We start from the raw sequence: 27430 nt of genomic DNA, 5'->3' as shown, positions 1-27430 counted from the left end.
AAGAAAAAAAATTGCGTGATTAAAACATTATCCACTTTCCCCACAGTGTTTGATACCTGGGGTAAGTGTAAAATCTTTGAATTATTTGCTTTCTTGGTACAAACCACTACCAATTGAATGGGATTAGTTTATTTGTATTGTAATGGTCACCTGTGATATAAATTCACTTGAAAAAGAACAATTGGTGAAAATAAGAATTGATTTTATGAATGCAAATATCAATTTTTCATGAAACCTAAAATTACAGTTCAAGCGTTAACCCTGTAAATGTGTGTGTTATACAAATTTCAACATAGTATTAGTGTGAGCATCAAAGTATAACATTGCATGATGCTATGACGTGGTAAAAACTGTAAAGTATGTACAATTCCAATTTTTCGAGTCGATTTTTCCTTTTCCACTTCCCCCAGTGTACCTTACTAAATTTTTATAACAAAATGTGTTAGAAACATGGTGCAGGATGTTGTTAAAATATCTAAATTTCTATCAAAAACTGTACGACTGGAAACAAAAAACTATCAAATTTTGTTACAATTTTATCATAAAAATAACATATTTTGTTAGAAATTTATAACAGAATCAGATACAAAATATATTGTTTCTGTGCAGTTGGAATTTTTACAGGTCGTGATAGGGCTACAGATTGCGATCAACAATCATATTTTTTTGTTTTTGTCTGAACAATAATATTTTTAGAGAACATGAAATTACCAACATTACAAATAAGGCAACCTTCTCAAATTATATCAGCGTTGTGATATCTATGGCTGGGAGACTTTGCTACATCTATTTTAATTGCCTACTGTTGGGCAATTCGGTGTTAAACATTTTTCAAATCATATTATGGTATAATCCTGTTACAACATTTGAATGCTAATGGCTACTGAGAACTAAATTGTATCAAAATAAGTTATAAATATCACAATATGTTAAAATTGTGTTAAATTTTTGTTATCTAGTCTAGTCGGGATGTGATCCCTGTCAATACGCACCAAGTCTCACCGGTGTAGAACATCGCAGATTTCATGTTAGAGTTGAGTATTCGAGGTTTGGTGCATTGTCTGGACAGATTGGATCACCATGTTCTATGTTGATCTTGGTCCGCTGTCCGACGTTGGCTGGCTTTGGTTTCGACCTTCTCCAATGTTTGCCCGGCTACCGTGGAGTTCGAGTTTGTTGAGTGGGAGCATACGACCAGGTCATTCAGTTTACTTTACTTGGTAGGGCGTTGTGGCGTTAGTAGACCCGAGCAGCACACTTGTCACATACAGGTTTATGTGACTTATGATCGACCAAATCGAGTCACATTAGAGTTGCACCAACTAAATCAGTCATAATTGTGCTACTAGCAGTATCATCATCTCGTTAGATTGCTCTATGGAGGTAGACTGCTAAAGAGATCCATGATTTCGTCGACTACGAAGGGAAATAGCAACAGAGGTATAATACATGCACCCTTGTCTCACTATTGTACTCACTCACGATTCCGTGGTCAATCAGTACCAAACGGAGGGACTCTTGAAATTAAATGACCTGCTCCAGCATGATGCAAAGCGTGACATAATGGTTCTCACATGATCGTCCGAGGCGAAATCCTGCCTGCTGCCGGAGAGGTAATCGAAACTTGAAGAAGTTGATCAGCTGGATCGATGAGTGACTGACATGTCGCCTCTTTATCTATCATCATCATATTTGTCCTTGCTCCATTCAGGCATCATGAAATATCGAAGAGGAATTGAATGTCGCCGGTTATTGCGGGTTTCCTACCATCGTCGGCCGGGGAGTAGACCTGTGCGCCGATCTACTTTGAACCGGCGGCGGCGTGAATGTATTTTTCTAACGGCGGCGGCGGCTCAGCCGGCGCCACGCCGCGATTGTTTTCGGCGGCGGCGGCGGCGGCTCAATCGGCGTGGTCCAAAATTTTCCTTCAAACAGTTCAAGCAATTTAAATGTCTGCATTTCTCATGCAATAAAAGCATAATATATATAATTTTAACACTGTACACTAGCGAGAAAGTGTGCGAAAACTTTTGTTGTTTGTTCTAATTAATAAACATTTTGAGGTGAAATGGTGAAATGGCCTCTTTTGGAAATCCCATAAAATTTCACAGAGATCCTACATGAGAAAAATCTTCGAAAGTTCCAAAGAATTCTTCTGAAACTACTAGAATATTTAAGTAAAGTATTTTTTCGAAAGCTGACCCCTAGAATCCCTCCAAGAACTTCTTCAAGAATTCCTTATAGATTTATCCAGGAATCCCTTCAGGAATTCTATGAGCAGATTCTCTTTAGATTCCTTTAAAAAAAATTAGGAATTTCTTTACGATTTCTTCCAGTGATTTCTACAGGAGTTCTTTATAAATTTTCTTCATGAATTTCTTCAATAATTCTTCCGGGAGGGAGTGTAATTCGTGATAAAAATACTAGCAAACATTCTGAATTATGCCTTCTTTATCCTGGTGGCTACAAAGCAAGGCCATGCTGAAAGTGACTGGATTCATTTCATGTTACGGCGTAGGTTTTTTGATACTTGACTTTGACACTTTGACGATGACTTTGAGCACCATCATATTAGTTTTGTTACACAGGAATGTAGAAATGGTGAATCGGCTGAAAAAACCTCGTAGTTAATAACTGTGGAAGTGCTTAATGAACACTAAGCTGCGGTGTCTACTACTTGTAAAAAACCTGGAAAACCTGAAATTATCAGGGAATTTCTCCTCACCTGGAAAATGCCTTTAGGAATATATTTTAAAAAAAATATCAAAGCAATTCCTGGAGGAACTTCCGAAGGAATTTCTGGATCAGTTTTCCAAGGAATTATTCAAAGAAATCAATAAAAGAGTGCCCATAAGAATGATTCGCAATTTTCTAAATTATTTCTGGAGGAAATTCCAAGTTAAAAATCGAAAAGAATTCCCGGAGGAATTAATACGAATTTCCCGATGATTTTTCGTATGGTTTCTTCAAGAAATTCCAGAAAGGGAACCTGAAGGGATTTAAAAAAAAAGTGTAGAGTGATTTGTGAAGAATTTTTGCTAAAGGAATTCTTGAAAGAATAACTGAAGGATTCCCGAATGGATTTTTCAAAGGAGTTTCTAAAGGTATTCTCGAAGTATTTCCAAAGAATTCTTAAAAGCAAAATATCCGGAAAAACTCCTCCAGGTGTTTTCTAAAGTTTTCCTTAAGATACTTCTGAATGAGTTCCTAAAAAATCCCAAGGAATTTCAAAAAAATATCCGAAGCATTTTCCGAAGGTTTTTACAGTAAAGCAGTAATAGAACGCTAGTGGCGCTGTAACCATTGAAATTAATCTGCCAAAATATGCTTCGATAAGCTTACTAGCCTATTCAGATTATGATTAGCTTATTTATCGTAATAAATATCATGTTGAAGCGGAGAAAGAAAATTGAATGTATGGGAATGGCATCAGGTTGTTGTTTATCATGATATTTATGAACATAAATGGCGTAATTCTGAATAGGCTATGACTTGGCCGTTTGACACTTATAGTACCGGTACCTTGGCTGTTAGGTTCAAGCAAACTAGATTTTGGTCACAAACTAGAACAAACCAGATGTTGGTCACTCGAACAGGTATAAGAACGTTAGGCATGAGTACGTTAGGCATAAAGGTGTTAAGCATAAAATGCCCCAAAAACAGCCCACGACATAAAGAAGGTATTATGCCTAACGGCATGGACCCAACAATCTCATATTTTTGCATCAACACATTTTCTAAAGGAGTTTTCGTAAGAAGTTCTCAAGGATTTCCTGAAGAAATTCCCAAACATATTTTCGGAACATTTCCTTAAGAAGTTTTCTTAAGTTTCTTAAAAAAACAGCTGAAATAAAATTCAAAAAGATTTCCGATAAAAGTCTTAACCAAGTTCCCAAAGAAATTCCTAAAAAAAATTATCAGAAGAAATCTGCAAAGTATTTCCGAGGGATTTTCACAAGACATTTTCGAACAAACACCTAAAGGAATTAAAAAAATCGTAGAGGAATCGCCAAATGCATCTCTAAAGGAATTTTCGAAACAAACTAAAGTTTTAGCAAAGAAATGTTCAAATTAAATTCTGGAGGAAGTTCTGAATCAATTCTTAATCTTTTTAATTCTTAATAAAATTCTTAATTCTGAATCAATTTTCCGACGGAATCTATGGAGAAATTTTCAAAGGAATACCTGGAGGAATTTCCTATGTGTTTCCTGAAGGAATTTTGATTGAATGGCTGAAGCAATTTCTGGGTGAACTTGCGAAGGAATTCCTGGAGGAATTTCTTAAGTTATTTATAACATTGTTTTGAGAAGCCATCAACACATTCTTTAAAATAATATTTTTTGCAATATTTACTTTTTTGAATTGATCATTTTGTTGCTAAATACTATATACTAATGGCACGTTTTTTTTTGCCTGGATATTAATGTAAAACACCTGGAAAATCAGGGAATTTTGTTTTTACAGATGAGTAGACACCTTGTGCGATACAGCGATCTTCAAATTAGGATGTAATGTCAACAAAGAAGAGCAAAAGAAATTCACAGGAGTTCCCCATTCAGGAATTCTAGGAAATGTATTATTAAATATTCAGAACTTCTGGACAAAGGAATCTTTAAAACTCCTAGACAAGGAATTCTTCGAGTGAAAAATGTGAAATCTGAGGGAAAACCCAATTACATAACTCTTTAGGGGTGGGTGGGTATCTGTTTGAGCGTTACGGCCTATACACATTTTCAAACCTTTCCTTGCAAAAAGCATTCCAAAGAGGTGGTTGGGAGTGGAAAATGATCAATTTTGGCGTTATGTATTTTGTAAATGAACCCTTAAATTAGTTTATAAGCATATAGATGACAAAACCCTAAATTATGTTTCTTTCAAGATCATCCTGAAAGATAAGTGGAAAATGTTGGAGAGAGGAATTATCTCCATAGCATATCTGAGCTGATGTATCTCCCCCGAATCCACAGATGAGGGATTCCTGGAAACACCTGAATAAGGAATTCCTCTTCAAGTCTGAGAGAAGGATTTCCCAAAATTCGTGAGAGAGGAATTGCCCTGAACTTTTGTGAGGTCAATTCCCAAAAATGTTTGAGAATTTCTGTAGAAAGAATTCTTGAAGGTGGAATTTCCCAGAATCTCATAAGGAGGTACCATCAGAAGATTATACCACAATTCTTGTATAACGACTGTCCCGAATTTGTGACGAAGAATTTGTACAGAATATCTGGAGATTTACTGAGAATTCGAGAAAAAGAAAAACCGGTGTTGAGGGGGAGAGGGTATGCTGAAGTTCTTCAGATTATTTGGCCATGATTCCTGCAAAGGTAAGTCCTCAGAACTCCTTGGAAAGAATTTCCCAGAATTCCTAGAGATGGAAGAACCCAGAATGCTTGGATAATCAGTTTCCCAGAATTCATGGAGCAGGGAATTCCATAGGACTCACAGGGAAGAGTTTTCTCACAATTCGAAAAAGCCAAGGTTTTCCATAATTTTTAGAGAAAAAAATTTGCAGACTTCCCAGAATTAAAGAAGAATGAAGTCTATAGGATTCTTGATGAAGCAAATTTACACAATGCCACTCCAGGCATTTTTCTACAATTCTAAGGAGGGCAATTCTCCAAAATTGAATGAATTTTCCAGAATTTTAGAAGAAAGTATTTCGTAGGAAGGGCTTCCCAAAAATGTTACCAGAAGAATTTCCAGCTATGTAAAATTTGTTCGCTGTTATGTCTAGCTCTTTTGTGTATGAAATGATTCAATTGTGGTTTTACCATTGCCTGAAATTCTATGCTGATCCCCTCATCGCATCCTCTGATGGCATCTTACTTCAAAATGTCTGTCATCAGTGATAAAATCAGATGTCTTTAAAAAGATAGCATAACCCGAAAATTGTATTGTAGAAGGGGGTTGCGTTTGATTATGCAAGAATTATGTTTCTGTCCGACTTTGTGTCCTGAGTTGTCTAAATATAATGATACATTTTTTAAGCTTCTTTCTAACAAGTTAAATAATGAGCGCAACGGATCGTTTTCCAAATCGTACAAATAACACATTATACGAGAATGTTTTTGTAATTATAAATTACAACCAGAAACAGTAACTTTAATAGATTAGACGGAATTTAAAAAAAAAGATGAACCACTTTTTATTAGCTTTTCCTGTATCTAGACCATGATTTAAAAAATGCAAAATCTTATTTTTACTTCAAAGCATAGATAAACATGAGTTTGATTTTATTAATCGTTTGGGTTGTCGTCAGTATAATCCGCAACCTCCAGCACATGCCATGCTTGTACTTTTATCAATTTGCAAGGGGAATAATAGCAGAGAAATGCAAATGTCTGTATTTGCGCACTATAATCGTGTGCATTTTCCTAAAACGCTTTAACGAGTTCTGGATTGGAAGGCATTACTCGTTAGTTCCTTTAATTTCGTGTCAGAAAAGGCTATGTATTTACTTCATATTGATATCAGCGGCGCAGCCGAAATTTTTCAAATTTATTTGGGTTTGAACGGAGTTTTTCTTTGAACAATTTGGGGGTGGGGAATTAACCCCAAAAACGTAACTACGTCAATAATATTTTATAATAAAAATATTTCAACGGCTCGCCTAAAATTTACCGGCGGCGCGGTAAAAAAAATTCAGCGGCGCGCCGGTCAAAAATGGTGGCGGCGGCGGCGCTTAAAAATCGTCGGCGGCCGCGGCGCGGCGCGGCGGCGCACAGCTCTACCGGGGAGTCTTCCTGCGCCCGCTTATCATGTCTGCAGGCAGCAGCATTTGACTTACTTTCCAGACCCGCTTTTACTTGGTAGGACAAGTATTTAGCTCCTCTGGAAATGTATCAGCTGAAACGGAGACGATGCTTTCATGAGGCCGTAATAAACGCAGCGCTGTCATCGCGTTTGAATGTCATCTTCTAATTGGCGACAATGCATTGCTCGGATTCAGCGGTGCCAAGAGAGGCTCGGGCGACGAATCAAAATAGACCGTCCAGAAGATCCAGCTGTAAAGAAACCGTTCGTTGAAGTTCTAAGTACTCGGGTAGTTGATGTTCTGAAAGTGGCAGCGCAGAAGATAGTTGGGCAGTAAAGAATGCTTTTATCGAAATATGCGAGAAAAACTTGGGTGAGCTGCTCAAGTGCTCACCCAGCGAAAATAATGGATTACAGATGTAACCCGACGGAAGATTGAGGAGCGTAGCGTAGAAGCAAATGGTGAGGGAAGTGAAGAATCAGAGAAATAAAGTAGAATCCGTCAACGGTATGTATTCCTGTAAGTGGGAGTCGGGTGCTGCTGCAGACAGAACAAGAGGGCATGGGTGGACTTCCTGACCGATGGAGAAAAGATGGCTGCAGCAACTGGAGGTTATTGTCTCATTTGCTCTTTGACTTGGACAGCTGAAGTGTTGGTTCGAGAACTTCGAACAGCGTCTTCAAGTCTCAGCCAGTGTTCTTAAAAAAAAACAGCCATCCGAGGCATACAATTTGAAGTATTGGCTAATGATCACGAAACGCTATATTAAAGCCTGTGCACGTTAAATTTCGGACACTTAGGTACTGTCCAATTGATTTGTCGCCACTTTTATCAATTTGGGCGTGTTCAAAATATCTGAAAGCAGCACATAAAGCAGTAAATGTCATCTAAATTGATCGTCTCAGTGGTTTGCGAAAATTTTCAAAAATTGCCTGATGTAATAGGTGTCCGAAATTTAACGTGGACAGGCTTTAGTACTGCGACGCTCATTTATGCTGAGTGAGCTCAAAGGGCTGACCGTTTGCTTTTTTGCGGCGTCTCACCATCAAAGTCAGCAGGACCATGTGGTTGAGCGTCAACGAGAACAGCCCCCCAAACTTTGCAGTAGCCGGACAATCGGAAGATTTAACCATCTTGACAATCTGATATCAGCAGATAGCGAAATCTGGATCGACATGGAACCACGAGCTGGGTTGAACTTTGCGAATAATCGACATATTTGGAAACCATACCAGTCGATCTTGAAACGTGTTGTTGAGTATATAGGCAAAGATAACGCAGATGATGTTTAAAATTTTCAATTCGGACGACTATTCAGCTGGATAGCGTGTGCCGAGCAACATAAAAGCCATCAAATACCGATAACAGTATGTAGATGTTCGAGAACATTGGTGGAAATGGGTAGGCCACATATTGCAAGGGAGCTTAGTCGGAATCTGTAAGCAGGAGTCCCCTTAATATGCGTGATCTGATAGGATATAGAATATTTATACAGATAGATATGTATGCTGTTATTTTCATTTGAAATACTCTTGGTGACAAATGTATGGTCTATAAATGACTATTTTGTACCAAGATAAAAACAGTGAGTGTTCAAAAATTAAAAAAAAACAGCCGAAAAAAAATGTTTTTTTTCGCCCCCTCAATATTTTTGGAAATTTGAAGGGGGGGGGGGTGACATAAAATAAATTTAATATTTGTATCGGCCTAACAGTCATCCTATTGAGAGACCGATCACAGTGTACACACCGAATGGCATCTATGTATCGATTTATCTTTCTTCAATCGTTCTACTAGACATTTGAATTGAATACTTTACTTTTCAATCCCGAGGATTCCAAAGCCGGGTAGATAAAGCTAGTAATTAATAAAAAAGTACTTTTTACAGTGAGAAGTGAGTAGAGAGACGTCTCATTTCTCACTTAGCATTACTCACTTTTTACAGTGAGACGTGGGAAATAAGTAATGCGAAGTGACACGTCTCACTTTTCACACCTTATTTATCACTTTTAAATTACCTATTTGACCCAATGATCAATTCGGCCAAATGGCTTTTTCGGATAAATGACCTATTCGGCCAAATGTCCTATTTGACCAAATGTCATATTGGGTATAATGTCCTATTCGGCCAAATGTCATATTCGGCCTAATGTCCTATTCTGCCTAATGTCCTAATCGGCCAATTGTCCTATTCGGGAAAATATCCAATAAGGCCCAATGTTCAATTCGGCCACATGTTCCATCAAGCCGAATGACCCGTTCGGCCAAATTACTTTCGGCCAGATGGGTTTCGGCCTACTGGTTTGTTCGGCCTAGTGGCATTCGGCCAAATGGCTTTTGGCAATTTGAATCACTTTTGATTTAATCCATTCTCTGGGATATGCCAACGTTCGCCTTATTATAAGCTTCCAATAATTTACACTGCGGTAGGTTTCTCAACATTGCGTAGGGTACGTTGTCTCTACCTGGTGAAGAATCATTCAGGCTTTCTATAGACTCTTCTATTTCATATATTATGACATTTTTCTTGTATTATTTTTCTGCTTCAATGGGGATAGAAAGTTGGGGATTTTCGGTTCGACTCCGCAAAATTCCGCAAAAATTTTCCTCACAGGCAAAATCATTAGACACATTACATTATTTCACATATTCCTGAGCTTGTCGTTATTTCTCATCCTGATTCCCCAGATATTTATCTGCCTATGCTTCCCTTGTAGTTATTTGATTTTTCTTCACATTTCTTTAGCCGATGTATGAACATAGAAACTTATAAAACGTATTCCTTTTATGATTTTGCCTTGGCACTATTTATTACATCCCCCATGGTCAATCGAACTTATTTGACTTTGGTCAAACGACCCTTTCCCGAAAAATGTATCAACACAACAATCTCGAAAATATTGTTCTGAATCTGTTTCAGTATGTTTCGCTATCTCATATTTGTTCAAACCAATACTTGTAATTCCGGTTGGGGTTCAGACCACCTTATATTTACGACAATGCTGATAAGCTTCCGTTTGAGACCAAATAGCCATAGCCATTATTTTGCTTTTCTCGTATACTAAGTATACGTAAAAGCTATATTTTCGCTCTAAAACAAACTTTTTATAGAAGGCTCGTAGACCCATAGTGTTATTTACCAATAGAATTGAGGTGATGCCTGTGTGTATGTGCACACATGTGTGTGCGCGAAAAAAACCCGCACACTTTTCAGGCGCTTACCCTTATCCAATTTGCATGCAACAAGTTCCATTCGACGGAGAATCTTGTGCTATTATTTCCTATTGAAAATTGACCAAATCGAATGTTTACTGTGCGAAATGCATAGTTTTATAATTTTGAGTTGTAATATGAAACAGACAATCCTAAATGCTAATCAAATTTACGTAACATTACTTATAAACACCACTTACGCTTCAACTTATCGCTGTTATCTAACAGCTACAATTTCTACCAATTTCCACTATCATTCAATAACACTCGGTCCCACAGCTACGACGGGTGGTTGGATGGTGGCTTGCAAAGCCCAGGTCAAGCACAATTTTCGTATCCAAGATCAAGCAAATTGATAGTCGCCAACAATTGTGCGCGCGCGCGTTCACGAGTCGCATTTATTCGTCATTGAAGGCATTTTAGAATTGAGACAAAACAATCATCGCGGCACTTATTTGGCCAACAAGCCTGACCCGACGCAAAGAGCCACTCGGCTCTATGTCTTGATTTGGGTGCCTATCTACCGCCATTGTGCACAATGGAACAGATTTTGCAAAGTGTCGAATAAATCAAATACTATTTCTGGCGATGGTAGGATATTTCACTATCGTTTTTGGGCCAAAATGTACAGTATTGACCAAGTAATATTTCATTATAAGGATGCAAATTTCAGTGAAAATAATATTTTTCATTTTTTTTATCCTACCAGTTTACGATTTATTACACATTTCTATAAAGTCTGACTCAGTGTGCACCGAGCAAGAGCCCCACGAGCAAGCATAACTGCATCCAGTTAGTCAGTTAGACTAAGGTACGAACGTGACACATGCTGCCCCCGGAGGCACAAGTGCCAAACAGCTAACAATGAGTCATTGAAAAAAGTTCCAACCTCGTCACCATTTGGAGAGCTGGGGCCCCCGTTCGTGCTACAAATCGTAGCCCAACAAAGCCCCGTTAATCGCAGAGTGCAGCTGAAGGCGGGAAGCTGAGCTAAGCAGACAGCATAGCAGCAGCGTGCCATTCACCTAATCTATCCAAATAGTTGGCTGTAGTTATGTATATGGTAAGGGGTATCAAGCGCCGTCGTCATCATCGAGGTGTTCATGACCCACAAGCCTACTACGATGGCTGACGTCGACATCGAAGACGTTGACGACGTCGAGTCGACTATCGTGATTGTGTCCGGAGGCTGATCGAGGTGGCTGTGATTACGATTTACGACTATTGAGAACATCCCTGATTGGTACCTACATAATGAACTGGAAAATTCGACTTATTTTAGGAAATTATTTTTCAAAGGGCTTTATTGTTTTTCCTTTTGAGTCTTGCAAGGGCGATTTAGCACCTTAACATATTGTAGACATTTTACGAACGTAATAATTTAATGTCTGGAACATTTTACTTTATAAGACGAAGTGAGTGAATTCTACAAAAGTTGCAGAAGCGAATTGGGGAAATCGCATAAAATTTATAAATTTTAAATTAAACACACATACAATTCTTAAATTCGTGTAAATTGCAGTAATTGTAAGTTTAAAGCAAATCGAGCAACTGGAACGAATTCACCAAAACTCGCATAATTTGTCCAATTACAAAAAAAAACGGGATAATAAGGGACAAGTTGAACATTGAAAAAAATGATAAAGACAAATAGTTAATTCTCCTTGTGATGATACCTTCGTCATATTTGTAAAAAGTCTTGCAGTTTAATTCAGTATATAAAACAAAACTAGATCGAAGTTTGTCTTCTATGCCGACGGGCTATTCTATGACAGAATACTCCCATAAAAGGAACTGGAAGTAGAAGTCAAAACATCAATCATTTAACTTAAAGCACTTTGCATCATAATCTAAGCAAAGTTCACCGCTACATTACTTGCAGCCATTTACCAGAATCGACCGCACTAAACGCAAGGTAATCCAATCCAATGCAGTCCCATCCTCGCCAAGTCAGCGTCAGACGTCAGACCAACCATCGAACCGACCGGGGTTTCATCCAGTGGCGCTTCAACTTGACCTTTTCGGTTCCGTCAAGTTCATCAAGAAACGCCAACCTGTGCGCCATGAATGATTCGATCGATCGCCTGACCGGGCCTGGACTGACCGACAACCGGTTTCGCCAAATTGCATCACAGTTGTGTCACACGCGAGACCAGCGCGATGCACACGTACCTACTGCGTATATGGGAACGCATGTTCTGCTCAACCTAAATTGACACATTATGAGTGACCCTCATCATCATCAACAACGCCTACGGTTGGGTCCGCTTGGGCAGAGAATTGCAATGGGTTTCCATTTTTTGTTTTTGTTTTTGCAACTCACCGACCGATGACGGTGTGGACCGCTAATGGTGACAGATGATTCAAGGAAGTTTGGTTGATTAACGTCAAACATAATTAGGTACTTGGTTGTCGATCTCTGTTTAGAGAGAGACTTCTAAAAATATTTATCTCGGAAGAAATTATAGACTGTAGCGTAATTTGAAGTGGTATGTATATGCAGTTTTACTAAAAACGATAATATTAGGTATTTTCGTAGAGGAAAGTCCACATAATTCCCAGAAACCGTTTAAACCGTATCCTTCAATCAGTTAACCTGCTTACACCCAACCGGCGGTTGCTAGATTTTCTAACAATTCTGTATAAGAATCTACCAACACCTGTATAAGAATTGGCCTTATGCGAAATTATTAGATTCTTAAACAAAAAATGTAAGAAAAGCTTACAATATTGTTAGAATATTTGTATAAGAATATATAAAAATATATTTGTATAAGAATCTAGCATTTCGCATATGCCCAGATCTTAAACAGATTTTGGTAGATTCTTATACAGAATTGTAAGAAAATCTAACAACCGCCGGTTGGGTGTATGATGTATTAAAAGCTGATGTGCACTATATGTGGAATACAAAGACAGTGCACTATGGTCCAGGATACAGATTTACGCGGAAAGATGCATTTTACGCCAAAACTATATTTTTTAGAAAAAAAACTGTTGGTCTCATAAGGCCATCATTATGGTGCAACCAAAAAATAGGGTGGCCCATCATATAAAAAAAAATTAGGAAATATTTTTTTTATTTTTCTGAATATTGACATGTTATGTTTTACAAAGTTGTAGAGCAGCTTATTCCAATTAATTTTGCTATAAAAACTTTTTCTGTTGCTCTTAAAAAATGAAATGAGCAGATCATAAATATTGTTTTTTTGAGACACCCTAATTCTGGTAAGTAAAATTACTCTAAACAAGTGAGCTTAAGAGCTACATAAAAAAATTATATAGCAAAGTTGATTGGAAAAAGCTGCGCTACAACTTTGTAGAACATTTAATGTCAATATTCGGCAAAATAAAAAAACTAAGAAATTCACATTTTTTTAAAATGGTTTACCCTATTTTTCGATAACTCTATAATAAGGGCCCAAGAACAACAATCCAGAACAACTTTGTAGAACAAATTTTGTTCTTAAAAGTATTCTTCAGGCCGAAAATGCATCTTTTCTCGTAAATATTGCAATACGATAATAATGATAAAATTTATAAAAAGTGTTAAAGCTGTAGATTTTTTATTTTTCATTCCTCACAAATCTCACATTCTAAAGACTTTTGGGGCTTTCCAAAACGCGTGTTTTGCTATAAGAATATCGTTTGTATCTTTTTCCATTGTTGAGTTATATAAATTTTTTTGAAAAAACATGATTTTAGTAAATTTGGTAAAACTTGAGATCAAAAAATAACATATCTCCAATTCTTTGACATAATGAGGAATATGAATTTCTTTTCCAAATACCGTGTAAACATGTTTGTTTGGTCTGCCCTAACCGGAAATATCGACTTATGAAGAAAATGTAATTTTGACAGAAAAACGATTATAACTTTTAATCGGAAAAAGATATTGAGCATATTTACCCATTAAAAGTTGCATTTTTGAGCTCTCAAGGTTACCCGAAGACGACTTTTTCGAGAAATCGAAAACAAAAAAGGAGATTAAAAATACTATTTTTGTGAGGTACATCCTAATCCAATTAGGTAAAATTGCTCTAAATCAGCCAGCTTAAGAGCTACAGAAAAAGTTTTTATGGCAAAATTGATTGGAATAAGCTGCGCTACAACTTTGTAAAACATATCATGTCAATATTAAGAGAAATAAAAGAAATATTTTTTTTTATATGATGGGCCACCCTATTTTTTGGTTGCACCATAATGATGCCCTTACTATTTCGAACAATTTTGTAGATCAACAGTTTTTTTTCTAAAAAATATAATTTTGGCGTAAAATGCATCTTTCCGCGTAAATCTGTATCCTGGACCATAGTGCAGTGTACGTTCCAATGAGATGATCTGGTGAGACATCGGATTCGTTTGTAACGTTAGATGGATTGCAGCAGGGCGATGCGCTCTCTAATATGCTATTCAACATAACTCTGAAAGGTGCAATACGAAGATTTGGTTGGAACATTATTATTATAATCTTTATTAATGAGGTTTTTAGCCCTGGGCTAGTTCACCTCAAAAACTTTTGGAACACTCGTTACAAGTGACTTCAGCCGCGTTAGGGCTGCTAGTAGACCTTTCTACAGGTTGTGTTGCCAGCTAAAGTCTCGCTGCTAACAGACACGAACAAAACAAGCTCTGTACACATCGTTTATTCGTCTAGTCGCCCCGTACGACCATGAAGCATGGTGATTAAAGGATGCAAACTATCGAATTTTCGGAGTGTTTGAGTGGAAAATCTTCTTCTTCTTCTTCATTGGTATTACATTCCCCACTGGGACATTGCCGCCTCGCAGCACTTCCACAGTTATTAACTGCGAGGTTTCTAAGCCGAGGTATATCATGAGGCTAACACGATGATACTTTTATGCCCAGGGAAGTCGAGACAATTTCCAATCCGAAAATTCCCTAGACCGGACCGGGAATCGAACCTAGCCACCCTTAGCATGGTCTTGCTTTGTAGCCGCGCATCTTATCGCACGGCTAAGGAGGGTTGAAAATCCTGTGCTCAATACTTGGCGGCGTGGTGGAAGATGGTGTATGGCGCAGACGCATAAATCACGAGTTGTACCAAGTGTACAAAAATGCAGACATAGGCAGGTTGTTAAAATACGGCAGATTACAGTGGGCTGGACATGTAGTGCGTATGCCGGAAGAAATTTATTTATTTATTTATTTATTGGGAGCAGGAAAAAGCCCGCTTGAGTTGAACAATTAGAAATTCATTAGCTCTCACCCAAGCGGGCGCAAAACCTCCTCATCTTTTCTATGCATCTTCAGATTACAAGCTGCAAATGATACAATTCGGCTTAAAACTAAATCCAACAATAAACTTAAATATAGGCCTAGCTACAACTGAATGTCGTTTAGAAGGTGAGAAAAGTTCGTACGGAGAGTGTTACGAGATGAATGGAAATCGAATCCAATGGGGCAGTTATTGAATATACGGCACATGCTAGTAAATGGCTCATTGTGACCATAATTAGGTAGTGCGCCATGAAGAAAGAGGAGAGCACAAGAGCGAAGATTCCTATGGTTTACATTGATATTTAGCATGGAAAGCAGTGGGGGACAGTCGATTCTCGATTGCAAGAGATCTGTAATGAATATCGTCCGGGAAGTATTGCGACGGACTGTTAAAAGCTCTAAATCTATAAGCTTGCAACGGTCTTCATAGCTTGGTAAGTTTGAAGGATCTCTCCATGGAAGGCGACGTAAAGCGAAGCGTATAAATTTGCGTTGAACGGATTCTATTCTAGCAATATTGTTCTAGTAATATGGAGACCACACTGCGGAAAAATATTCTAAAATCGATCTGACTAAAGAACAATAGAGTGCTTTGAGACATTGGACATCATCGAAATGCTTTGCAATTCGGAATATGAAGCCAAGGGTGCGAGATATTTTAGAAGTTACGTACGCAATATGCTTTCTAAACGTTAGCTTAGAATCTAACATCACGTCCACTCGCCCAGATTCAATTAGGGTCCTGACATTCCAGGTACCGAGTTTCCAATCATAGTCCTTATTTCGTTGCCCAGTCGGTTGCCAAAAATAACGTTCTCTTTTTCTTATATCTCCATTTTTCGTGGTATTTGAGAGGCTTCAGTAAGCTACCTTACCGGGGTCTCGTTACCTACATCGCGATGATGGGGCTGTCACCTTAGGTATAGCCAGTGCCGGATTTAGAGGGGGGGGGGTTGGCCGTGGCCCCGGCCCCCCACAAATCTTATGTTCCAAAACCAACCTTTTTTGCACATTTTGGGCCACCCACAAGCTGTCGGCCCCGGGGCCCCCTTCCGGCTAAATCCGGCGCTGGGTATAGCTGACGCGATACAGCATTTCGTTAATCAGACGCTGTTTGAGCCGTACCTCCTGGTGAACAGACGCTCGAGGCGTACCTTCTCACTCTAGCTGATGTCAGAAGGACAACAGTGCCCAGGCTGCACTACCAGTACACAACCCTTACTGCCGTAATCTGAAAAAGAGACGTATGCGCCATTTTACAAGGGAGCGGGCCATTTGGCATAAAGTCATTTGGCATAACGCCATTTGGCATAAGGTCATTTGGCATAATGGCCATTTCACATAACGGCCATTTGGCATAACGGACAATTGGCATAATTGTGACCAGCGTCAAAAGTGAGGGTCTTTTGGCATAACGGACATTTGGCATAATTTCGCTAAATGGTGACTAAGTGGTCCCGAAATAGTAAATATATAAAAATGAAATATATAAAATGCTCCGTAAACATTCGAAAAGCGTACCGTAAATACGAAAAAAATGTACCGTAAACAATTAAAAATGCTCCTTAAAAAACATAGATTTGCTATGTAATTAATGATAATTGCGCAGTATATTGACTGAAGGAACGTGGCGGTGGATGCTTTGACAGCACGTGCAGTTTGTATTGTGAATCAATTTTACTCATTTACATTTTATAAGTTTATGGAGCATTTCATTTTTTTTACGGAGCCCTTTTTTCGTTTAAGTAGCATTTCCTCAAATTAAGGAACATTTTTTGTTGGTTTAAGGAGCATTTCTTTATTTTAGGGAGTATTTTTCTTAGTTTAAGGAGCATTTTTTATTTGTTTGTGGAGCATTTTATTCATCCTAAAGAGCATTTTTCTTAGTTTTCGGTTGAATAGGGTTACCAAGCAAAACAATCAGCAATGAACTCTAGGGGCTATACGATTGTGCATAAGATTCTAATTTATGATAGCCAATTTTAAGGTACCTTTTAAACTATTTTATAATAATTCTTTTGTCAATATACTGCGCAATTATCATTAATTACGTAGCAAATCTTTGCTTTTTAAGGAGCATTTTTAATTGTTTACGGTACATTTTTTTCGTTTTTACGGTACGCTTTTCGAATGTTTACGGAGCATTTTATATATTTCAAGGTAATTTGTTAGATAATTTAAGGGAAAATTATCACTTTTTTAAGGAAAATTTTTCAATTTTTCAATTTACCATTTTGCCATTTTGAACTCTTGGACCAATTATCAATGTTCATGGAATCACATGTAGTCATTGGCGACCCTCACTTAGAAACTGTGAAAATGAAATTATTCTGCGAATTAGCCATGAAAACCCAATTCGAATTTTATAATTTTGTATTTCGCCACAAAAGTAGCACTCTTAAGCATTTATTTCATGAAAATACCTTGAAAATAGTTCCAGTAGTTAAATTGTCAAAATGATTTTTTCGAATTCTTTTCCACACGAGTTGATTTAAATATTTTAGATAAAGAACGATTCTTTGTGGGCTTTGTGGCCGTGTGGTTAGCGCCATCAATCGTCTAGAGGCATGGACTATGGAGCGTAGGCTCGATTCCCGGCTCGGTAAGAAGGAAACTTTTCGTGATCGAAAAATTCTCCACCCCACTGGGTATTATGTGTCCTGTCAGTTTTCTAGGTGTTAAGTGTTCAGTCTGTACGACCTCTGGTCGAAGACGGTGTTTTTGTCTTTTATTCTACCAAATATTGTGAAAATTCAAAAGATGATATATGTGTTTCTCCCTAATTTTTCGTTCAAATATAATACTATCGTCAAACAAAAGTGGACAAACATGGACAAATGAAATACCATGGATTTGATGGGCCTGCATGTATACTTTCAGATGACGATTGAAATTGTTGCTAATATTTACTACTAGTTTCAGTAGAATGCTCAGAAAACTATCACTTTTTCATGAAAAAACGCTTATAATATGTTTGAAAATGAAGCTATCAACCATCTTATGTAACCAAAAGATGCGCCATCCAAAGACCGTGAAGCGATGCTAAGACAGTTTTTGAAAATATTCTGAATTGATGAAAGTGAAAGCTAAAAACTATTTTTTCGGGACCACCCTATCTAAATTTAGCAATTTTGTCATAAAACATCACCTATATGAGATAAAATAAATGTTTATTAAGCAAAAATGCTAAGAATTAAATTCTCTACAGCTTTGTAGGATTATATGAACTCCTAACTCAAAAGGGTAAAAAAATACATTTCCAAAAAAATTTCACCGAAGGGCCACCCTAATGACAACTTACACCAAAAATAGATCTCTTCTTGTAGATCATTTCTTCTGAAGGCGTCAAAACGCTAACACTGATGGTTTTCGAGTTATCGATTTACGACGTGAAATTTGACGAATCCGACCATTGTGCCTAGGCTGGCTCGTCCACCGAGAGTTAAATAGAAGGTTTTGATGTTTTTTTTTCAATCAACCTTGTGTCCATTCAACCTTTTGTGCTTCTCAACTAAACCCTATCTGCCAGAATCTGCTACCAGTTGACTAAGGGCCAGGACACTGGAACTATTGAACACTGGCTTGTTGGTCTGGGATGTGAAATACTACTAGGCTAAGTGTACCAGTTGTGGCTATAGCACCAGTTGTCGCACTAGTGCTTTATATGCCAAATGGCCAATCAAATCACCGCAAACCAAGTTCAAATCGATAAAGCATATTCACATGATACGATAACACCTTTGATTTCATCCCAAACAAGCAACGCATAATTGTAAAAATTGATTTTGCTTAATTTTTGACGTCCTTTGCACCAGTTGTGGGACTAGTGGTCCCTATTTGGCCAGTCCCATAAGAAAACAATGGGATTTGCCAAATAAGGAACCAAAATTAAGAATAGTGCCACAACTGGTGCATGCGTTCCTATTATGGATTAATCAATTTTGAGGATAATAACAAATTTTATTCTGGTTTTCACAGCTGTACTAAGGAGCAGGAAGTAAAATCTTTCGCTTGATATATAAAGTCCACCCACATGCCTTTTACTTATTTTTTTAAAAATAGTTGTTCTTATGTATGGCGACAATTGGTACACCCACCCTAACTACTAACTTCGCGCTTCTCATTTTTTACAGCGAGAAGTGAGAAAACTTATCACTGTGAAAAGTGAGTGCGAAGTGGCTTCTCACTTTTTACAGTGAGAAGTGAGATGACCGGCCAAATCGGCCAAATGACCCTTTCGGTCTGTTCGGCCAAACAACTTTCGGCGTAGTGGCATTCGGCCAAATGGCCCTTATCCAATATGGTGCGCATATGCTTATTGAACCGGATTGGTTGTATACCGATGATGAAGACATTACAAAAGCCTCGATTTATCTGGTAGATACCGTGGGCTGTACTCAAGAACGTTTTGGAGAAAATTGAGCATCTCGTATTCCTTACAATTGATCACTGACGTAACGCTCAGGGTGCCTAAACTTGATTGAGTGTTTAGAACTTTCAAACCTATACCACGGATGCAAACATTTCAGATTCATTCGCATGCTTCCTGATGCGAAATCTTCACAAGGTTTCGGATATCAGAGTCTTCAGGGTATAGCCAAACTGGATCTCGGACATTTTCCTGTAAAGCCAACATCCTGATGAACGATTTTGCTAAAGATAGTGGGGACCTAGCTCTTTTCTGTGATTTTGTGCAACCAATCTAAAGCGCTGAGAAAATATAACCCATCTGTCCCGAAAGGCTCCCTGGGAAAAACTTTCGGCATTTTTCAAATCTATTTTGATATTGTCGTATGGTTTAGTAATAATTAAAAAAAATCCTGATTAATCCACCTTGCGGTGTTGGTGCCTTTCTCGTGCAAAAAAATCTAAAAATATATAAATGAGTATTTTTGGCGTGTTTTTTGCATAACATACAGTATTTTGGCCATAACTTTTGATCCCATAGTCTGATCCGGCCAATTTTTAATAGCAAACAATGGGACAAGATTCTGAGCCGAATGGTAACAAGTAACATTGCTACAATGCTAAGTTCCAAAAAGTGTGTATACAAAATTTGTACACGTACACACATACAGACAACATCTCAGTTTGTCGAGTTGAGTCGATTGGTATATAACACTATGGGTCTCCAGGGCTCCTATCAAAAGTTGGTTTTTGGAGTGATCATATAGCCTTTCGGTACAACTTTGTTGTACGAGAAAGGCAAAAATCTCATATTCACAATATTTTTCATACGGTTTTCAAATCAAAACATATTCAAATTTAACAGATCTAGCATTTTTATTAAATTACTTCATCAACTATAATTTATTTCCGTTTTCATACAAAAAAAAATGTTCTGAAAGAATATCATGTTTCTCTAACAATGATTTATTGATAGGTAGAAAGCAAGCACGCTACATATGCCAAAACATCAGTCAACTTTTCAGTTGTGATCGCAAACTTCTTTAATAGCCCTTCTAAATGCCGAACTGGCAAAACTTATTGAACCAGTTTTAATTGAAACCCGCAGTTCATCGCCCGCAACATCTCAGAAACATTGTTCCCGTGTGCAATCCAATCGTAAATTGCTCACGTTTCTCGAGGTTCATTATAAAATGCTTCTTAAATTGATTACTCTCTACTCAGTTCTGCATCGCATAAGTAGCTCGATTTCGCCATCGAAACCAATTCACGGAAAGAGCGCTCGAAAGGATTACTCATAATAATATGACAACTCGGTGATCCTGAGTGCACTGTTTTAAAATACTGAAAGCATGTTCCTGATGTCGTCGTCATCGTCTCGGTTCATAATCTTTGTTCCACTGCTGAAGAGATGTTAGCTCTGGAAAAAAGGTAGAGTGGAAAATGTTGTTCGGTAATTCCGCAGATTTCCGCTCACTCGTTGTTGTCGTGGTTGTCGGCGACCGACGGGACTCGAACGGCTGTCGCCTGGAGGACCACTGAGAGGACCGAGGCGGTCAGTACGTAAGCAACTGAACAGGCAAGACCCAAGAACACCGTACTCTGTGTGTACAATGCGCCGAAGAAGTAAATCAAATTGGTTCTGAAAGTAAATTTATCCTGCCATTATCAGTTCTGGTTCTCGCCCTCCGCCAACGGTCGTTTCCCCCTCACATCTTAATAATGGTGATGGTCGTGTATTGCTGAATGCTGATGCTGCGTTTGGCCACTTTACACGGAAAGAATTGGTTTATGTTATGGGGAAGTTTGTTCCGAGTTGAAGTGTAATAAAAACGAACGTGAACAGAATTGGAACCAGCCGATGACGGACGTGAAAAACACCATGCCACATATTGAACCCAAATCGCATATTTGTCCAATGCTTGCAGGAATTTGTATGCACTTGGGACGGGTATGCGTATAACGACAGAAAAGCCTTGTGCGAGAACAAAGGATCTGGCGCGATGCTGTGGGCCCTATTGAAACTCAAGATAAGTAACGAACAAACGTGAATACATTCACGTTGAGATATTGCCGAAGAAACTGTAAATTCGAGTCAAATTGATCTGATTAATTGATTTTAATCTAACTGTTTAAAGAGCGGTGCACTAATTACGTAAAGAAATTCAACCTGCTCCCCATGTATAATTAATAAAAAAGAAATCTGAAATCAAATAACTTTTTTTTAATTCTGGGCCTACGCATTTAGGGTTTGCAACGGATATTTTCTTTCGACTGAATTTGAGAAGAAGAACATGACAACAAAATGGGCAGCTAAGCCGTAAATATTGTGAAATGGTACTTCGTACTTAGCATCGATTATGATTAATTCAACACCGGTTTACGGTTCGAATTCATTTTCATCGAGAGCTGCTGAAGAAGTTCCGTCGAGTGGGAGACAACAATAACAATATCAAGACTAAAAGCCCACCACAACTCCCAACATATCGACGATTGTTCTTCTTTAGAAGAACTGAACCGAAGCCACAACCAGATGAAAATAATGCCAAATGTAATCAAACATAGAACTCACAAAAAAGGATATATAATGTGATTATTTTACTCCATTTGTTCGGGAAAGACCGACCCAAAGAGGTTTCGTCGGTCGCAGGTATATTATTCCAACCATTATCCAACCATCCAGCATCATCGTTGAACCAGCATCGTTTTTGTCGATGACGACAACAGCGCAGCGTTGCGGTGGTGGTCCTGGGGGCAGGGATCACAAATTCGATCACGGAAGGGTGCACTGAACATAAGGCTGCGTTACACTAATTTGAACTAATGCATGCCCCTGACCACATTGGGTACGCTTGTGGTTTACTTTAATGGATCCAATTTTCTGAATGGCACCTGGCGAACCCGGAACGAATAAATCGAATAAATGTATCGTGTCACAAATTGACACATATGGGACATATAAGTCGAACTAAGCACAGCTTTAACGTTGAATGATGAATCCGTCTATAAATGTCACTGAAATTCACCCCAGAAGATTGATATCGGATGCTCCTGAACAAAACTTGTTTCGCAATTAACCTGAAATTCCCCAGCCTAAAAGCATTTGCCGGTGTCATTATCTTATCAAGATGCGTTCTTTTATTTTGTATCTAGTATCGTTCAACCTACAAACAAATATAAACTTAACGAGTGAAGCTGCCTTTACACAAGTCAGTCACCACTCAGCAGAAAAATGGCTATTTTGCGACAGAGCATTTTCCTAACAGTTCTTGGACTCGCTGCTTCCCAAGAACTGTTCTGTACAGCACCGTCAACCTTCTACATTCCACTTGTTAAGGTAACTCCGTGTAAGTGAATCAATTATATCTACAACTCTATCCACATTCTCCTAGTCGAACTGGTACGGAGCTATCGAGTACTGCAACCGGATCGGAATGCGCTTGGCCGTAGTCGACTCCCAGAGGAAGCAAACCGAGATCACCCAGCTGGCCTTCGGGTCCCATCTATTCGAGTCTGACACCGAAGTGACGAGAGCCGATTTGTGGATCGGTTTGAACGATTTGGCTCTGGAGGGCCGGTTCATCTGGCATGCCCTCGGGTTGGGACCCGTGTTTACGCAATGGAAGAAAGATGAACCGAATAATTTGAACCAATCGGAGCACTGTACTCACATGTGGTGGCAACCGACGAACAATTTATTTTGGGACTGGAATGACGACGGTTGCAGTCGTGAATTTAACTTTGTGTGTGAAAATTTAAAACTAGCGTGATTGGAAATGTGAATTTAGATTTATTTTTAGTGTTATTATAGCCAATCAATAGCAATCGTTTAGAAAGCATTATCGTTCGTAAACAGTGCTATTATAGTTATCACTTATATAAAAATGAATGTTTGTTTGTTAGTGTCGTTAAAGCTCGAGAACGGCTGGAGCAGTCTTGACGGTCTTCGACCTTTGCATGCCTTTGAAGCATTCAGCAGGTATTTATAGCTCAGCCGACAATGTACACATTATCGGCGGGATAATCTAAATAAATAACTGAATCTTTTGAAAATCGTACACCAGCTCTTCGCATGACACCTTCTAGCGCAATATTGAGCAACAGGCTAGAGAATCCATCACCTTGTTGTAGTCCTGAAATCTTGAATCCTTGTTGTAGTTTACGCGATCTATACTTTCGTATGTCGTCTTGAAATCGATTAACATATGGTGCGTTGGGACCTGATATTCACAGCTTTTTTCAAAAGTTCTCACACTCCAGCTTGTTGCCTTTCTTCGCATATAATCCATTTCTTCCACTCCTCCGGCTGCTGTTTAGTTTCCCAGATTCTAACTATTAGTCTTTGCAGACAAGTGGCCAGCTTTTTGTGCCCATAGGCTCGCGGAACATAGCCTTTGTCAGATGCGTTGAGCTTCTGAGCATTTATATGTTTCTTGATAATGACACAGCTGATCTTCGAAAACCACTTCTTCCAGGCGGCGTTCCTGCTCCTAAAATAGGCAGGAACGCTGTTTCCGTTCCCGTATATAGCGTTCTATGTTCTTAAGAGACCCTTGCGGCAGTGCGACCGCCCGCACAGCGTGCTGATTTTAATGCTTCGATAGTCCCTGGCGTAGATATTGTCTTAGAATTGCCGTCAATTTATACGAAAGGCTGAGCTGGAAGTAGTTGCTACGGATGACCATTCTTGGAGACGGCGAAATCAATTAGTTGTTGTAGGCCATTTTCATTCGTCAGCCAGAGACCGCTTTCCAATAGTCGATCCAAACGCCTCCTCCTTCAGACCACATCGTGCTTTTGTGCTGTGCGGTTCTTTTCTCTCTTTGCTGCAGGAAGTTTTTAAGACTACCCGAAGCTATTTTAATTTCAATAGTACTTCTCGCGCTATTTGTACCCACTTAATCAGTTACGATCGATCTTTGCTTGGATCCGTGCCTTCGTTTTACGTTGGAAGTAAAATTTCGACAAGCGGTGGTAAAAAAAAAACTTTTAGAAGGTCGCGTCTCCACACTCAGCAATGAACATTATTAAAAACAAGAGGAAAAGTGAGTCTCTTAATTCTCCACTTCCTTCTAAGAAACAAGGTTTCAAGACCGTCCTGTCAAAGCGCGGAAAAAATAGAAGAAAGTTGAAAATAATGCTTCTCCTATCGAACTGAACAATCAGTTCGATTTGATTCAGGGGATCAAGGTTTCATTTTAGATTGCCAGGAAGGGTGACTGCCGCGTTTTGCCGGGATCCTTTAACGATCGCAAGTATTTAACTGAGAAGTGCCATAAATTCTTCACATACGACGACAAAACTGAGTGATGATAAATCACTGGATGAGATTAAAATTGAAATTTCTCAATCACTTGGATTTTCACCAGTCCAAGTAATTCAGATGAAAAAAAATCTCGCTCTGGTACTTTCCAGAGGGGTATTTCTCAAGAATTTTATTTAGTTTTAACAAAATTTCTGGTAATACCCTTCATGCAATTTTTTTGGAATTCCCATGCAAAATTGATGACGGGAAATTCCAATAGGATCCCAGATTCGCTGGGTATACATATTTCAAACGATCGAAATCCGCAATCATTTGCCGGTCGAGCAAATCATACCCACCACAATCAACGTACAAATTATGCTCCTACCTCTCACTGGGTAACGAACAGTTTGTCGAATTCAACTTTTTCATCGCTGTTCGTTCGTTCGTTCTGACGTCTCAGGTAGCATGGCTGCTTCTAACTTCTAAATGAACAATTGCATCACATGATTGATGCAATGTTCAAAGCAAATACCAAAACTGAAGCTGTTCAGGTTGATATCAAATTCACTCAAAAAATTGTTATTTGACTTCGTTTCAAAGGATTCAAATATTTTTTTGAAAATTTTAAATTGGGACTCCCGCTCTTTAGTGGGTAAGGAAGATGAATTATTCAACTTCCTATCAGTTCATAATGTGCAAATTGCCATTATAACTGAAACATATTTAAACCCTGGACTCTTCATCAAAAGAGATCCGAATTATATTATACACCGCAATGATCGTCTTGACAGCGTCTGTGGTGAGGTCGCTATTGTTATTAATAGACCTATCAAACATAAATATATTAATAAGAAAATTATTTTGAGCTTTTTAGTGGAATGTTTTCACCTGTCATAAGACGAGTTTATACAATCCCATTGAATTCCACCACTTAATTGTATCTTGACAGATACGTATTTCGACCTCAACAGTAAGGCCGTCTTCAGTGTCTCGTACTTGACTCGACTTCCGAGTCAAGTACGAGACACTGAAGACGGCCTTACTGTTGAGGTCGAAATACGTATCTGTCAAGATACAATTAAGTGGTGGAATTCAATGGGATTGTATAAACTCGTCTTATGACAGATAAATATATTCTTTATTTGAAACCAATGTTTTTGAGAGTTTCGGTTGAATCAAATTGTGGACAATTTTCTTTTATTGCAGCCTACTTGCCTTTCCAGTGCAATGGGCAGCAAAAGAAATTGTTGAGAGCTGATATTCAAATTCTAACTTGCAACAAATCCAAATTTTTCATAATTGGTGACCTCAATGCCAAACACCGTTCATGAATTAATGCTCAAAGCAATTCCAATGGTAAAATTTTATTTGAAGATTGTTTTGCGGGATTTTATACTATTCAATATCCCAGTGGACCAACTTGTTTTTCTTCCAGTCGAAATCTTTCTACAATTGATTTAGTTTTAACGGATTCAAATCAGCTGTGTGGCCAATTGGTAACACATGCTGACTTTGACTCTGATCACCTTCCTGTGACGCTTGAAATCTCACAAGAAGCCATCAACAATCCAATTTGTTATTATCATAGAGCTGACTGGGATTTATATAAAACGTATATCGATAGAAATTTTGTTGGTTGGTAATCCTCTCGATACCAAAAGTAATATTGATAATGCTCTCATATCTTTGACAAATATAGGTATTGCAATTCCAAAATGTGAAATTCAATTCAACTCCATTATTATTGACGACGATCTTCAGCTATTGACCCGTCTTAAAAATGTGAGGCGAAGGCAATACCAAAGAACTCGCGATTCCGTGTTGAAAATTATTTGGCGATATTTGCAAGGATTTCCGCGCGTCTTACCGCACGGCTAAGGAGGGCCCCTTCACAAATTAATGGAAACTATAAAAAAAGAGGAAGGGTCGTTTGGCCGAAAATAAATCAGCGGAAAGCCATTTGGTCGAATAATACGTCAAGTCGAAAATCGTCAAGCTGAATTGCATTTGGCCAAGTTTGTAATTTGACCGAAAAAGCACTTTCCCCTAACACGTCGTTTGTCTGAAATGGTCGTTCGGCCGAATAGTTTATAAGGCCTCTCTGCTAAACGACAAATTTTGGAAAAAAAACGACTTTTTTGGCCAAATGGCCAGTCGGACGGTCGACAATTTCGGCCGTATGTCCATTTTGACTAAACAAAATTTGCGGCTAGTTGGGTTTTTGCCTAAAGGTTTGTTCGACCAAATAGCTTATTTGGCCAAACAACTTTCGGCCAAATGACCCTACTTGTCGTGTGACCGAAAGTCATTCGGAAAAAAACTATTTATTCGAATACCACTTGATTGAATAACACTGTAATAACACGTTAGGCCGAAAGTCGTCTAGCCAAATTCCATTAAATCAAATTAACAGAGAAGTTGTTTGCCCTAACAGTTTATTTTGTCTGGAAATGTCATTTGGCCGAAATGGTCGTTTGACCATAAATGTCACTTGACCTAATAGATTATTTGGCCGAAAATGCCGTTTGGTAGGAATCGTCGTTTGGCAGAAAGAGCCATTTGGTCA

General features: G+C 38.4%; 2 protein-coding genes across 2 annotated transcripts in view; both read left to right on the top strand.

The window, feature by feature from the left end:
* The window catches only part of LOC134212280 (protein gustavus-like), a 748069-nt gene that overhangs the window by 622565 nt on the left and 98074 nt on the right, over positions 1-27430 (top strand). The window lies entirely within an intron of this gene.
* Positions 22836-23542, top strand: LOC134216395 (C-type lectin 37Db-like). Its single transcript, XM_062695295.1, has 2 exons — positions 22836-22953; positions 23009-23542. The coding sequence occupies exons 1-2, from the start codon at positions 22849-22851 to the stop codon at positions 23384-23386; spliced, it is 483 nt and encodes a 160-aa protein (XP_062551279.1). The 5' UTR covers positions 22836-22848; the 3' UTR covers positions 23387-23542.

Source organism: Armigeres subalbatus, chromosome 2 (genome assembly GCF_024139115.2).
Source record: "Armigeres subalbatus isolate Guangzhou_Male chromosome 2, GZ_Asu_2, whole genome shotgun sequence".
Lineage (NCBI taxonomy): Eukaryota > Metazoa > Arthropoda > Insecta > Diptera > Culicidae > Armigeres > Armigeres subalbatus.
This window is presented reverse-complemented; position numbering and strand designations above follow the sequence as displayed.